We start from the raw sequence: 15,978 nt of genomic DNA, 5'->3' as shown, positions 1-15,978 counted from the left end.
CCCTTGCATATCTTGTGCATGAGCCTGTGGGGGGAACAGTGCGACTTGGGAATATGATATAGCATACCAGGCTAGTAGTTCCCATTAACCAGAAACTGATGTGCATGGTTACAGGCACCAGTCCTATGTATGCACGCTCAGAAGAACATATATCCATGACCAGTCATGCATTTTCTCCAGTGCCATGTGGGTCTTGATGCAACAAGTTAATCCTTCATGTGGTATTTGCACACATATTTTCCAGAGAGTTGGAGTAGAGATCCTCAGGCCTCGCATTTCGCTTACTGAGGTCCATAGGTGGTGTGGACAGGACTTGGGTCCCAAGACCCAGAGAGCAGACAGCAGCTTTCCTCCTCCACCCCGAAGCAGCTGAGGCCTGCCCAGGAGGATGGGGAACCAGCCTGCTTGAGGATGTCCTGAGTCAGGGCTTTTTTTGGCAACCCCCATGCTGGTGTCCCATGAAGCCCTGACAGGAGCTGGGCATGGCCGTCCTGTTTCTCCGGCGGAGGTGAGCACCAGCACTCCCTGGAGCACATCCTTCACAGCTACACAGGTAACACCCTGCACCCCTGCAGCTGTGGAGGGAGTTGGAGCCCCACAGTGACGTGGCCATTGAAACATCAGTGCGTGGTGAACGAGTCCAAACCACACGTCACACACAGGCACCATGGTCATGTTATAAATACCCACACTTTGTACCTCCCTTATTCAATGGCCTGTGTGTACATTCAGATACACATATGCACACAGGCAAATTTTGCTGTTTTTTTTTTTTTTTTTTGGTAAAGGGCATAAATATGCAAGAATAAATTAACTTAAAAAAAGTAAAACCATTTCCAAGAAAAAAACATCTGAAATAAGTCACCTGATGTTTTAGAAAGGAAAATACTGTTCCAAGTAAGAAAAGATAGTAAAAGTGGTGTTTGCATGTGGCAATAGTTGCAACAGTGAAGCAACAGGTACATTATGGCAGAAAGAGCTGCAGGTAATCCAGAACATTTTTTTCAGCTGAAGAATATGTTTTGTGAAGACTGTCTGATAGGGTAAAAATGTAGAAGGCATATAAATCATAGAAATAAAAAGCTCTATGACTAAACTTTGTTTTGCAAATCAGAGGATGTGGAAGGGCTTTTCATAGCTGAGTTTCATCATCTCGCAGTTAAAATGAACAGCACAATGCTGAATAATTTCAAAAGGAGCAGAAATAATTCCATTATTAGAAAAATTTAGTCTAGCCATTGTAGCATTGTGCCATTGAAGATCACTTAGGAAACTCACAATTTTAAATGGAGCAAGACATTTAAATGACATTTTACTACAGACTTCTTCATGTAAATTAACCCACAAAGCCAATGCTGCATGTATCTTCAAGTCTGGAGTTATTTAAATAATAAATAAAGATAGCTGGTACAGAATCATTCTAAGTTGATCTACCTGTTTCTTCCCTTCTTTTGAAATTGTAATTACATTGGGATGGAAAACTTGAAGCTGTGAGACAGGATGGAAGGTTTTCAAGATCAAAAATATAAACACAAACATTATGTGGATTCATAATCAGAAGAACAAAACAAAGTCAACAATAGTGGATTTTAACCATAAATGGTGAACAAATAATTAAGGTTAGGTATCATCTATCTGCCATAATGTTGAGGGCAACTCTCATGACTTTCTTTGAAGACCTCCCTTCTGGAGATTTTAATTTGAAAACAAATAACAAAAACCCCAAACAAATGAGTTTAAAGCTCTCAAACTTGTAATGAAAAGCTAGAAAATTTGATGTGAGTGTAGAATCAGAAGCTAAAGGAAAAGAATTCCATTTGTTTTTAAAGTGCAAGAATTTGAAGTTGGTCTTCTAGTTTCTTAAGCCTGCCCTGTAAGTGTTGATTAAGTTCTTTCACTCCAGTGAAAGCAGTGAGGTTTATCTGTGAAGCACGTAACTACACTGGGTGAGTACAGGTAGTAGAATCTGGCATGAATGAATCAGACAAATAACCATAATTATGTTAATTAGGTGCCTAAGGCATTACCTTATTTAGTATGCGCAAAACTCTGAGAGATGTGAGCTCTTGATGAATGAGCTGCTCTTATCGGGAGTGGGGATGCTCATTGCTGCTAAGGACTGATTCCTCTGTGACCTGATAAACTGTGGGAAAAACAGTAAAACGAAGACACGCAGTAGATGCAGCATAGGGAGATTTTTCTGGATCAACAAATAGCATTTAGCACTAGGTGGTGCTCTTTTCTCTGTTAAATTACTATTCAGTGGTTATGAAAGGAATGGGGCTTTTTTATAACATTTTGCCCCATTTGTTACATTAGGACTTTACTCAAAGGACAGAAATCTCATAAGCAAAAATGTAAAGCAAAAGAGAATGCTCTCCTGTTTTGATTAGTCATCATCTGTAAATCCAGAGATGAATATCAGGTCACGTTGTCCATTCCTGTGTTAGTGCTCCCTGACATTGCTGCTGGTACTTTTTTTCCAGTGCTATTTGCAGTGTCCCAGTGGGGGAATCCTACAGAGGAATTTATTACTTCCTTGGAGAGATTTTTTTCATATCCGTACAGAGGTCACTGTCAAGAAATTTATTCCTCAGATCCTATATGTCCCCTTTACTTCTGAGCTCTTCTTAACCATAGTCTACATTCCACCCTAATTCATGTTTTGTTCACTCCCTCCAAATATTTCTGTTCTATATTTATGTGCTCTGTGGCTGCTGTTTAGACAGGTATATGTATATATATAAAAGGAGTTATTTTAAGTCTTTTCCCTGTGTCAGCTGATCAGTCATTACAGTTCTTCCTCATTCCTGTTGTTTTTCTATAAACAGACCCAAATTTGTCAATGTACTTCATCCTTTTATTAGCAGTCTCACAAGAATCTTTGCTGAGAACTATATTCTTCACAAATAGCCAGAGAAAGGGATGAAAACTGGAATAATTAGGAAAAGAACTAGAAGGATCTCCGAATATGGAGTGACTTAGTAATAACAAGTGACAAATGAAATTCAGAGTGCAAAGACAGAGGGAAAAATGATCTTTCATTTTGAAAAAAATCAAAATGGAAGGTCTAAACTACTTATTAACATACAGGAAAAAGATGCTGGAGCCTGGATACTGCATGTCAGCTCAGTGGCTGTCGAGCAGACAAACAGAATCTTGGGACTTATTAGCAAAAGCACTGAGAAAAACAGAGAACCTCATTGTGCTATGGCAAAAATGTGCAGTGCAGCCGAATCTTGAGTGTAGCTTCCAGTTTGGTCACCTGACCTCAGGAAGGATGTAGAAATGTCCACAGAAGGGCAATAGGAATGCTCAGAGACTGCCTGAGGAGAAAATAAATGGAGTTAGACCCTCCAGCTTGAAAAAGAGATGACTGGAAAGTCAAGGCTGGTTTGTTGTCCACTCTTTCTTTCAATCTGTTGCCCACTCTTTCTTTTTCCCTGAAATTAAGGAATATCTGTTCTTGTGCATTTCTGGAGAGTGAGCTCTTTTGGGCTATTCTAAACAACTATTAAACTTGTAATGTATTAACAGAATTTTCAGTGTTTCTCCATCCTGTTGTTTTCAATCATTCGTCTGAGCCTAAATGAGTGATTTGTTAAGGCCAGTTCCTTTTTGTTCTTTACAACCCCCTTCCAAGTCCATCAGATGGGTTCTCTTCCCCCTTTGGTGAGAAAGCACCGTTCAGGACTTAACCAGCTAGGACACAAGAAATGCTCTGCTGGGGTGGACCGATAGCCAGGGATATCGTTTCTGTCCAACACCTGTGATGGCACCAGGGTAGCTGCACAGATGCTGGCCTCTTCCCTGACCAAGCTGCAAGTTTTGAAGACACCAGTGGTCCCTGCCAGGTCCCCCAGCCTCCCAGAACAGAGTCGCTCTAGGCAGAGCAGGCAGCTCCAGGCAGCAAAGCCCAAGGACCAGGAGATGCTATTTAGGGCGAGCACATGATCCTGGCCTCTTCCTCTGGTCCAGTTCCCTAAGACGCGCAGTCCCTGGAACTGCCTCTTCCTTTTACTATCTGTTAATAGACACATTGTTTACAAATCATCCTAATCCCTTTTTATGCCTGCTAATAGTCTGCTCCCCCAGCCTCCTGTGGCAATGAATTCCAGAAGTTCATTACCCGCTGTGTAAAGAAGTACTCCTTCATTGCAGTAGCAAATTGTATTCTTCACTCCCCAGTCCATGAATGCAAATTGAAATGCGATTCAGTCTGTCGCTGTTCTAAGTATTAGCCTTTGTCCCAAGTGTTCCCAAACGATACACATCAAGGAGCAGTGTGAAAACAGCTTCGTACAAATATTAAGGAAAACACCACTCAGCTTGTTGCGTTTTTTCCAGGGGAAGGTGAGGAACGGTTGTTTGGTTGGTGGCTACTACCCAGGTAAGTGAATGCCTCTTGTCTGCTGGCATGTAGCCCAGCTCAGGCCGGGGAGCACTTGGTACCGCTTTCTCGTGGGAAGGGGAAGCGAGGCTTGCAGCGCGCCTTTGGGGCACATGTGCCGCCTGCTGCAGAGCTGACAGCAGCTGCTCTGGCTGCTGCTGCCATGGTACAACACAGCTCCTTTTTTATGGCAGTGGTCCTAGTGCAAACCTTGTTTGGGAACTGCTGCTTCTCCCATCTCCTGGCTCATTACATCACTGTATACAACTACTCTTTTGATTTCATGAGTCTGTGTGACAGTGCCAAGCCAGACTGTGTATATAGAGAGAGTAAGACAGCTCGTGCCATGCTTCATCTACAGCTGTCATCCCTCAATTTACAAATTCCACGATGCTATCAAAATAAAGACTCAGTTTTGTCTTGCAAGACCTATTCTTTACCTGCCCAACCCTCTTCTATGCAGGTGACGTTCCACGCACTCCCTCTTCCCCAACCTCCCGTGCTGCCTATGGCTTGTGGTCCCAGTATTGTTTGGGTAATTAGTCATTTTTTTCACCCACCCTCCATCCTTATTTTTTGGTTATTACTATTTATTGTTTTTACTGTGGTAATGCCTAAGGACTACAATTAGGAAACAGTAGGAAATAAGACGTCATTGTAAAAATCTACACAGCAAGCCCTAACCCAAAGGACTCAGAATCTGGGGCTTAAACAGACTGTGGCTAGTGACTATTTAGGCAAATGGGAGGAGGCCTGGGAGAAGAACACAGTAGGGCAAGTTATTTACACAGAGCAATCATAAAACTGCTCACTGACTAACCACCACCAGTAGTCTTTGGCAGGTTCTGCAGGAAAAGGGAAATTTTCCTGGCCTCATTGGACTAATTTCAACTGAGTATTTTACCACAGATGCAGAATTTAAATTTGATTTGTCTGGAGTGTGCTAGGGTTTTGACATTTGCTTTTTATGTATGTGAACTAATTTTTCTTGTCTTATCCAGGGGAGGTTGGCAAGGCTGCCTAGAAGAGGCTTCCTTGCCACCGTTAACGCTGTGCTCACTGCGTGCATATGGGACTCGTCTTTCAATACTTTCCACTTTCAATGCCTGGCACACTCAGTGCAGTCTGAACCAAAAATCGAAAGTCTGGTGGTGATGGGGGCTGGGGGAGAATGAAGGACAGAGGAAGGATGAGGATGTTTCTACTATAGGGAGGGTATTATGAAAAATCCATCATGTTGGGTAACTGTATCCTTAAGGCAAAATTTGTATTGTGCAACTGTGATACATTCAAGTCTGAACAGCTGGTTCTTGTGAGAGACAGAAGAAATGAGTTTCCCGTGCAGCTTTTGTATTAATAATTCATCTCATTAAGGTGTGGTCTAATGGCCTTAGCACAGGCCCAGGAGTCAGCCCTAATCACTATTCTCACACCAGCTTCTTCTATGGCTGTCTGCAACTCTCATTTCCTCCTTGCCTCCATTTCCCCATACGAGAAAGGGAAGAGGTACACTTGTGTTGGTTCAGATCTGTAAAGCGTTTGGCCTAGTACTCTGTTCCTCTGGACATTTTTTAGTCTTTTACAATAGCATTCAGGGAACATAAAATTCAGGCATCCTGGACTAGCTGCATTTTGTGTTTATTTCAAGGCATTAGTGAATCAGGCCCAGGATGCACAATATACTTTCTAAGTTTAATTGAATTGTAAGGGCCTGAAGAGCACTAGAGTCCCTTGCAAAAAGCTGAAGGACCTCACCACATCTCAGGAGATATTTAATAACCCAGAGCCACAGTGAGGCCTTATCCTGCTAAGACTTAAGTAATTTCTTCTTCTTTGTATGGTGCTAGATTCGAATGGTGCTGTTATAAAAAATTAAACTAAATGACATTATTGTAAAGGCCACTCTCTGATCTATTTTTCTCATCTCTATTATTTATATTCATTCCCTAATACCTATAGGGACTTCCAATTGCCAGGTTGAATTTGCAAGATTTTACTGTATAGCAGCTGTATTCCACTTTCTGTTAACTTAAAACACAGTGACATAAAACCAATGTTCATCCTCAGTGTAAATCCATTCATTTCAGTCAGTGTGTCTGTTATGATCCTGTAGGGATCTTAAAGGTCTGTAGAGACCTTTTTAGGCCTGTTGTCTCTATTATGTTTTGTTCTGGTCTAGCAGTGTTGGTTTGGTAGTGATACAATGTACCTGTGTACTGTATAGGATATAATGTAATATGTAGATTTATATTAAAAAAATCTTAGTGTAGTACTACAGTTGTACTAGTACAAACTACAGCAATACTTACGCCCAGAAGGAAGAGAAAAATAAGTTTATCAGTATAAGCATATTTTTGTCATATAAGACATACACCCTGAGTTGCAAGGAGAAGCAGAAAACTGTACTGCTTTGTTAACTGTAATATAGTTAATGCAGTACAGTTTTTGTGTGTAAAAGACATAAGGACATATGGAAATTCTTCTTCATCAAGTGCAATGAGGTGGTTCCCAACTCTATTTCCCTATAGGTTCGCTTAATAACATATTATGTTCCCTTAATAAGATATGTTCCCTTAATAACATATTTCTTTCATTATATTTTCTCCTTTACAATTCATTCATTTTCTGCAAGATGGGAAAGAGAGAAAAGACCCATCTCCTTTCCCCTAACTTTGGAGGTTTCTTGTTACTGCTTTTCTTCCTGTGCTGGCCAGTTCCAGAAACAACCCCGCAGAAGCTCCACGTGGTTTTGTCTCCAGAGATCCCTCCTCTTCTCCCCCCTGTCCTTTCTGGTTTCTTTACCATCTTCTCTCCACAATCATTTGCACCAAACTATCCTTTTCCCTTTCCTGTATCTGCTTTTTATCTGACTATCTAGAGTTCATTTTGTGCTCCTTTCTTCCTTCTCAATTTCAAAGATGCCCACCCCCCACCCCATCATGAATCAAGCAACCATTTCCTTCAGCAGCCTTTCTTTTTTCTTTTCTTCTTTTTTCCTTTCCTTTCCTTTCCTTTCCTTTCCTTTCCTTTCCTTTCCTTTCCTTTCCTTTCCTTTCCTTTCCTTTCCTTTCAACTGTTGAAACCAAGGGCCTCCCTGTCACACTTTTTTATCTGTCAGTTTAGAGTGGCTGAATACTTTTCTTTCCTCATTATTGTCACACAGTCAAAGGCCTTGATGAGTGGTAGGAAAATGGAAAGCATTTGAAATGTCTTTTATAAACCTGACTGCTTTGAAAAACCTGTAGTTTGAAACAGAAGCTGGCCAGGGAGAGAAAAAACTACTTCTAGAAAGTCCTTAAATATCAAGAGGTAACAGTTTCTAGAAATTTAGTGACCAATGAAGTTCTTTCAGAAGTTGATTATGGAAAAGCCTAGGGTTCACGTAAGCCTGAGGCATCATGTGGATAATATAAACAGAAATTTGACTTTGCCAGGTAGAAACCTGGATGCGTTGTATACATTAATGTTGAAGACTTCAGTGTTTTTTGAATAAAATTGAGTGATTATTGCATGAAGAGTGACTATTGCTGACTTAATTTCTATCAGCAACAGCTGATTTCAACCCAGTTTCATGGCAGTCCAATTAGTCTTTCTGTAGCAGAAGATAATGGAGTACAAATAATTATTGGGTCAGACAGTTGTATAGAATTATGACAGACCAGGCAAAGGAACAAGCTATCGAGAAAGTCTGTGATCAGTTACATGAGTAAAAATCTCCCCTCAAGATTTGCCATACTGCCTATCATATAAATGACTGTGAAAAATTTTGTTCATTAGACTGTATATATTATGTCATATTTGCATATACATTTAGGCTTCATAGTGTGTCATTCCAAATACTGAATAAACTGTGGTTAAAAAACATTTATTTATTATACACATTCAAGAAAACAATAGTCACTAATGAGATGATATCCTAGTTGTTTATTTCATGCATGTGAATTTATCAAACAAGCATGAACTATGCAGATGATTAGATTTAACAAACTTTCAGGACAAGGCATTAATATGGTTCTTCAACAACTCCTGAATATTTCATGTTCCCTAGCCTAATCTGAAAGGTATACCTGGCTTCCATAATGGTGGATCTACGGTTTAACCGAAGAGAGTACACTAATTTAGCTTGAAGTTTTCTACTAGCCATCATACGGTTGCACTAGTTAATAGAGATTAACCAGAAATCAGTGGTTTCATACATTAGTGCCAGTCTCAGCAAAATATCACCTCCAGTACTCAGCAAAAAAAGCACTATAGATCATAAATGTATAATGAATGACAAATCTCATCTTATATAAGATTTTGTATAGTGAACTCTTAAAAAGATCAGCATCAAAATATTATGAGATAGATCCTCAGTTGTTACAAATTGTCTCTAAGTCAATGTTTTCTGTCACAGTTCTATTATTTCCATGGATAGAATCTCTTCTCAGAACAAAACAATATTTCCAGTAGGTTAAAGAAATAGGCAGACCCCCTAGCAAGAAGGTAACTGACCAGTTGAACCTTTGATTTAACTAATTGGCTTATTTAGCATTGGTAAATTATCACAGTTAAAACATCTGAAGAGAAGGTTAAACTATTTCAAGTGGTCTTGCACTACGTAATTAGATCAGTTCAAAACGAGCTAGTACAATATACACAAGGCCTGGACAACTTGTTGACAAACAACACCCAGCTCAAAACTTGGGGCTGTGATTCCTAAGTGGGGCCCATGTTGGATCAGGGTGACTGATGCCACCCCACAGCCTAATGAGCTGCTCATGAAACTCAGGAGCAGTGCAATGGTTTTAGGCACTGTGGCTCTGAACAGTTGGAGAACTCCATGAACTCCATCTGTGCAGGGTTTGTGTTTGTCAGTCATAGCCCTCATCCTGCCAAATGCACATCTCTGGGTGTTTGGTCACGCCAGCAGATGAAGCTGCAGGCACTGAGTCACACAGCAGGAGACAGTGGAGGCGAAAGTGTAAAGGCTGCGCCAGCGACTGCTGCCAGGGAGCGATGCTCCTAGCAGTCCTCCCTGCATGCTGAGCGGGGATGCGCTATGTGAATGTCCTTGCTGCTCTGAGGGTGCAGTTTGCTTCCTCCCTGGGAACCTCTGCAGCGGATCGAGGGGGACCAGATACGCCTGGTGCCGGTGGTGTCGGAGCTGCAGGAGACAGGGGTGCCCTAACTGCAGGCATGCCCACGAAGAAGCATGAGGAGAGGAGGCCTTCCAGAAAACCTCATTCATTGGTTGCGAGATCTGGCAAATCTTCAAGTGTTGCAAGATAGCTATATAGCTATATTAAAGATAAGCAAGACTGTTGGCAAAATGATTATTTACTTACTTAGACAATAAAAGAAAGGGAGTGATTGTGCCCTTATTTATTCAAGTTAATCCTGCAATGAGATGAATAGAATGCTGGAGAGCAGAGGTCAACTACATTATAATAAATGAGAAGCAGGAGAATCGGTTTGTTTTCTGGGGCAGCCAAGTCAACAATGTAGCAGAAAGATTGCTTACACTGACTGCTTTGAAAAATCTGTAGGGAAAGCCAAAATAAAGCATTTTTTTTATTAAAAAGATTGCATGTTTTCTGGAAATAGGGAATATGGTGAAAAATCTGTCATTAAGGAAATGGGACCCACATTTTTTTCCTGCTTTACATATGAAAGGTCACAAAACAGGCAATCTGTATGAAAAATGACAAGAAGCTAAATATAACTTTCTAAATCAATTTCAGAGGAGTAACAGTAGATCTGACACTGGACTAAACTATTTCAGATGGAAAACATGCATGTACTACTGTAGGACTGAAACAGCGATAAATTAGAAAAAAATAGTTTTAGTATAATACTGAAAGTTATGACTTCCTGTTTAATCCCAATGTGGATAACAAACTTTGTCACAAAGGCCTCAATCCTGTAAAAACCTACCTATCTGTATATGTAACTTTAGGCATGGGAGAACTTCTGCCAGATTTTTTGGTTTGCTAAGTTCATTTTCAATGTGGAAGAGAAAGGACTGGATGTCATCAAGCTGAGGCACATGCCTAGGAGGCATAGGAGGGTTAGAAAAAGAAATAGCCCTGGCAAAAATCTAGTCCTGGGCCTGAGCAGCCAGGTCTGAGAAAGTCGCAAATGGCTCCTGCAGCTTTTACTTTCTGCCGGGTTTTAGCACAGCTCACACTGTGGAGAGCTGCAGACACGGACCTGCCAGGCTTACATGCAGGTACAGGGTTATGTTGATAAGCTTTGCTGTCCGAGGGCCTTCCCAGTGAAAGGTGCTGCGTGAGACGAGTGCAGGCCAGCACTGCCGAGGTACAGCGTTGGCCTGAGCCTGTTTGTTGCATTTGCATTCTAGCTGTGTCAGCCAGAAGGCAACTACTGAATACTTTTGGATAAGAAAGTTTCCAATTTACTTAAGCTGCCCTTCTATTAGAGCAAAAACACAGTGACCTTTGTCTTTCCTGTGTTTGCTGCAGAAGCTTTATTCTTAGCTTGATTTGTAAATCTGATATAAATAAATTATGGTAACCTGATTATGTAACAGGATGCCACTCAGCATGGATGGGCTGCAAGTGTTTTTAAATAGCTCAGTATAGTACATACAGGTAGATGTACAATGCATTTATGAGTGTTTAGCCCACAGTAGTTTGAAATGCCCTAAACTATGAGCTTTCTATCACTTTTGTTTGGAAGCCATTTCACATGAATGCTAATGCAATTTACTTTCAGGAGCTTTTTCTTTAGTTTTTATCTTGCCCATTCTTTAAAATATTGTGAAAAAAGAGAAGCAAAGCATCTTGCCTTTGACACAAAATAGAAGATACAGTTTCTGGCTGAAAGCCAAGGAAACTTAGGCTGATTCTGCTTGTGCCAGATTCCTTGTGCGACTTCAGACTGATATTTGTGTGTCTATTTTTCTGTCTTTCAATTAAAAAGTGTCTCGGGATACCTCAGCTATATGGCACACAGCTTAAATCAGCCACATTTTCAAATGCTATGGGAGCTTTGTATAGTGGTGTTACATAATTCAGAAGACAGAAGACTATAATTTTGTACATCAACCTTCAGGCAGGCCATCTTCCAGAACTAATACAATTTCTAAATGAAGAGAGGAAAATAGAAAAGGGTGAGAAAATAACTATGAGAAACATGCAGTGGAGGCAATAATACAGTGGATTTTTTCCTGAGGAGAAGGGACTTGCCGTTTGGAAGAGCCAGGGATATGGCTGGAGGCCCCAGCCTGCAGTCACACCTCACCTGCCCATCTCCAACAGAGAGGCTGGGGCCTGGGTGTGAACAGCTTTTGCTATCAGAAGCAAAATAACTTGAACTGCAAGGTTTTTAGCATATCATTACAAATTCAAAAACAGGCCTATTCCAATGGAAAATCTTGCTTAAGAATGTGAATAGTTTTGGGCAAAATAACCAGGCTTGTTTCCTGGCAGGGATAATTTTTGCATCAAAAATTAATGTCATCCGCCCACTCAGTTTCCAACTAAAAATCAGGTGTTTCATTAGGGAAGTGAGAACAGCGATGTCTGGCTGGAGCAGCTAGGGCAAACAAACCTGCCGAATAAAGCCAGAATGGGAGAGGTGCATGCTCCCGCAGCCAGGAGGGCCGTGCTGCTGGTGCAGGGCAGCCAGGGAAGAGGAGGGAGCAGGGCAGCGGCTCCTGCCCAGGAGAGGGAATCAGGTGGAGGAGCAAAGCCCAGCCCCAGAGCACCCCTGCCCCAGCAGGGGTTGAGCTCAGCATTCCCAGGACAGGGGCCCTGAAGAGATGTGTGCAGAGTCCTGTGTGTGTGCGGGTGTGCGTGAGTGTGCACAGTTGTGTGTGGGTGTGTGCATACGTGTGTGGAAGGGCTGTGCGAGCCTGTAGCCCTGTGCACGTGTGAAGGGCTCCGAGCTGTGTGCGGAGCTGCATGTGCAGAGCACAGTGTACCTGGGTGTAAGAGGGATGTGTGTGTGTGGGTGGGATAAGCTGTGTGTGCGAAGTGCTGTGTACATTTCAGAGGCACGAGTGTATTTGTGTGAGGGTACATGAGGGGGAAGGGCTGTGTGTGCAGAGCACACACTGTGTGTTGTGCATTACAGCCATGGACGCATGAGTAACGCGCTGTGAATGGAGCCATGTGTGCTTGTAGCTGCCAGGGTGCGCGGAACGCTGCGTGGCTGTGTAAGGGGTGTGTGGAGAGGTGTGCAGAAATGCATGTGTGAGGGGGGAGAGCTGTGTGTGGAGAGGTGTGCTTGTAACTGCTGTGTGTGTGGGGAGGTGTGTGCAGAAATGTGTGTGTGAGGGGGGAGGGCTGTGCGTGTAACTGCCGTGTGTGTGGAGAGGTGTGTGCAGAAATGCGTGTGTGAGGGGGGAGAGCTGTGTGTGGAGAGGTGTGTGTGTAACGGCCGTGTGTGTGGGGAGGTGTGTGCAGAAATGTGTGTGTGGGGGGAGAGCTTGTGTGGAGAGGTGTGCGTGTAACTGCCGTGTGTGTGGGGAGGTGTGTGCAGAAATGTGTGTGTGGGGGGGAGAGCTGTGTGTGGAGAGGTGTGCGTGTAACTGCCGTGTGTGTGGGGAGGTGTGTGCAGAAATGCATGTGAGGGGGGAGAGCTTGTGTGGAGAGGTGTGCGTGTAACTGCCGTGTGTGTGGAGAGGTGTGTGCAGAAATGTGTGTGTGGGGGGGAGAGCTGTGTGTGGAGAGGTGTGCGTGTAACTGCCGTGTGTGTGGGGAGGTGTGTGCAGAAATGCGTGTGAGGGGGGAGAGCTTGTGTGGAGAGGTGTGTGTGTAACGGCCGTGTGTGTGGGGAGGTGTGTGCAGAAATGTGTGTGTGAGGGGGGAGAGCTGTGTGTGGAGAGGTGTTTGTGTAACTGCCGTGTGTGTGGAGAGGTGTGTGCAGAAATGCGTGTGTGAGGGGGGAGGGCTGTGTGTGGAGAGGTGTTTGTGTAACTGCCGTGTGTGTGGAGAGGTGTGTGCAGAAATGCGTGTGTGAGGGGGGAGGGCTGTGTGTGGAGAGGTGTGCGTGTAACTGCCGTGTGTGTGGAGAGGTGTGTGCAGAAATGTGTGTGTGAGGGGGGAGGGCTGTGCATGTAACTGCCGTGTGTGTGGAGAGGTGTGTGCAGAAATGCGTGTGTGAGGGGGGAGAGCTGTGTGTGGAGAGGTGTACGTGTAACTGCCGTGTGTGTGGAGAGGTGTGTGCAGAAATGTGTGTGTGAGGGGGGAGGGCTGTGCATGTAACTGCCGTGTGTGTGGAGAGGTGTGTGCAGAAATGCGTGTGTGAGGGGGGAGGGCTGTGTGTGGAGAGGTGTTTGTGTAACTGCCGTGTGTGTGGAGAGGTGTGTGCAGAAATGCGTGTGTGAGGGGGGAGGGCTGTGTGTGGAGAGGTGTGCGTGTAACTGCCGTGTGTGTGGAGAGGTGTGTGCAGAAATGCGTGTGTGAGGGGGGAGAGCTGTGTGTGGAGAGGTGTACGTGTAACTGCCGTGTGTGTGGAGAGGTGTGTGCAGAAATGTGTGTGTGAGGGGGGAGGGCTGTGCATGTAACTGCCGTGTGTGTGGAGAGGTGTGTGCAGAAATGCATGTGTGAGGGGGGAGAGCTGTGTGTGGAGAGGTGTGCGTGTAACTGCCGTGTGTGTGGTGTGTGCAGAAACGCGTGTGTGAGGGGGGAGAGCTGTGTGTGGAGAGGTGTGTAAATGCTGTGTGTGTGTGTAAGAGGAATTTTTTTTGTGGAAGAGCTGTGTGTGGAGAGGTGTGTAAGTGCTGTGTGTGTAGCAGGTGTGTGTGTGAACGGGGTGTGTGTGTTTGTGGAAGAGCTGTGAAAGGAGTGTAAGGGCCGTATGTGTGGACAGGTGTGTGTGTAAGAGAGGTGTGTGTGTGTAAGAACTGTGTGTGGAGAAGTGTGTAAATGCAATGTGTGTATTTGTGGAGAGGTGTGTGTGTGTAAGAGGTGTGCGTGGTGAGGATCTGTGTGTATGTGTGGGCAAGTGTGCGTGTGTGGTGTGCGTGTGTAAGAGAGGTGTGTGGGGGGGCTGAGTTGTGCATGGAGAGGCGCGGCACAGGTATCAGGGGACACAGGTGTGTACGTGTGTGTGTGTGTGTGTGTGTATGTGTGTGTGCAGTGCGCCTGGAGGAGCCACCTGTAGAGCACTGTGCGTCGTGTGGGAAGAGCCGTGTGCGCCCACGTGGAGCTGTGGGTGCGCGGAGGCGGGAAGAGGGGTAGGGGTGTGCGTGTGCGTGTGTGTGCGGGGGGGGGGGGGCCGCCCCCGCCGCGCCCGGTGCCGGCGTCCGCGGGCAGCGCGGTGCCCCGACGCCGGCCGCGGCCGCCCGGGGCGGGGCGGGGCCTGCTGACGCATTGCGGCTGAGCGGCCTGCGGCGGCGAAGGGGCCGGGCGCCCGGGCTCGTTCCTGCGCCAGCCGGCGGGGCAGCGCGTCGGGCCGCCTGACTGACAGCCCTCCCCGCCCAGGGACTGGAAGGGCCGGAGCGGCGCGGGGGGAGGAGGGGGAGGAGGAGCGGCGCGGACCGCCCCGCGCTGCCGCTGCTCCTACCTATTCATTCAGGCACCTAAAATGGCTGGAGAGAGGCGGCGGAGGGCCCGGGGGGGGAGGTGAGCCAGGCGCCGCGGCCGCTGCTCCCACCTCCTCCTCCTCCTGCCCGGCGGCGCCCCGCTCCCCCGGCACCATGTCGGCCGGCCAGGACGAGAGCTCGGTGCGGGTGGCCGTCAGGTAAGCGGCCGCGCGGGGCCGGCGAGGCAGGTGGCCGGGCAGTGGGAGGGCTCGGGCTCGGGCGCCGGCGCCGCGGGGCGGCAGGTGCCCGCGGCCGGCGGCGGCCTCCCCTGCCGCCAGGTGTCGGCGCCGCATGGCTGCGCGGGCCGCGGCGGCGGCTGTGCCCCGCTCGGCTCGGCACGGCACGGCCCGGCCAGGCGGGGCGGGGGCCGCGGGGAGGGGGAAGCGCCCCTGCGGCCGCGCCGACCGTCGCGGCGCGGGTCCCTGCCGCGGCCCGCGGAAAACGCTGCTGCTCCCGCTCGCCGCGCCCGCCCGTGGCTGCGGGCGGCAGGCAGCCGCGTCCCGGGGCGCGTAACGCGCTAGGCGAGGATGAGAGGGGCGAGTGGAGGCGGCGTCGCCCCACCGCGCTGAAAACAGCGAAGTCCGTATTTACAGCAGAACAGCGTGTCACCTGCGGTCGTGCTGGTAGATTCCTGACGATTCTCTTCTCTCTTGGAACAGCTGGAAATAGCAGAAGAAGGAAAACCACGTTTTGAGATCTTTCTCGCTGATCTAGTCGTTTGTCTCTAATTTTCAGCAATAACAGTAAAAAAAACAAAAAAAAAAAACAAAAAAACCCCCCAACTAATTGTAGCCCGATGCTGCAAATGCTTACTCATGGAAGTAGACCCTGGTAATAAAACAGTCCCTTGACTCTAGCGATGCTGTTTGCATTACTAAGCGAGAGTGGATCCTAGCAGTGTAATATTTCTAGAATGATAAAGGCTTTTCTTCCACGGAGGTTGTACCTGACATTACATACCGTGATGGACTTAACTGAGATGGCTCACAATAAATAAGAATAAATATATTTAGAAGTTATAATGGGAGCGGAGCCTAAATCATTTTAAAACATC

The 15,978-nt window shown here is 45.9% G+C and overlaps 1 protein-coding gene across 1 annotated transcript in view; it reads left to right on the top strand.

Moving 5' to 3' along the window:
- The first annotated feature begins 14,819 nt into the window (after positions 1-14,819).
- Positions 14,820-15,978, top strand: part of KIF21A (kinesin family member 21A) — a 95,499-nt gene continuing 94,340 nt past the window's right edge. The window contains exon 1 of the mRNA XM_067316048.1: positions 14,820-15,082. Within this exon, the coding sequence (XP_067172149.1) occupies positions 15,039-15,082 (44 nt within the window). The 5' untranslated portion in view covers positions 14,820-15,038. The remainder of the gene's footprint in view (positions 15,083-15,978) is intronic.

The sequence above is a fragment of the Apteryx mantelli genome, chromosome 1 (assembly GCF_036417845.1).
Source record: "Apteryx mantelli isolate bAptMan1 chromosome 1, bAptMan1.hap1, whole genome shotgun sequence".
In the NCBI taxonomy this organism is placed as follows: Eukaryota; Metazoa; Chordata; class Aves; order Apterygiformes; family Apterygidae; genus Apteryx; species Apteryx mantelli.
Note: the sequence above shows the minus strand (reverse complement) of the source record. Positions and strands in the feature narration are given on the sequence as shown.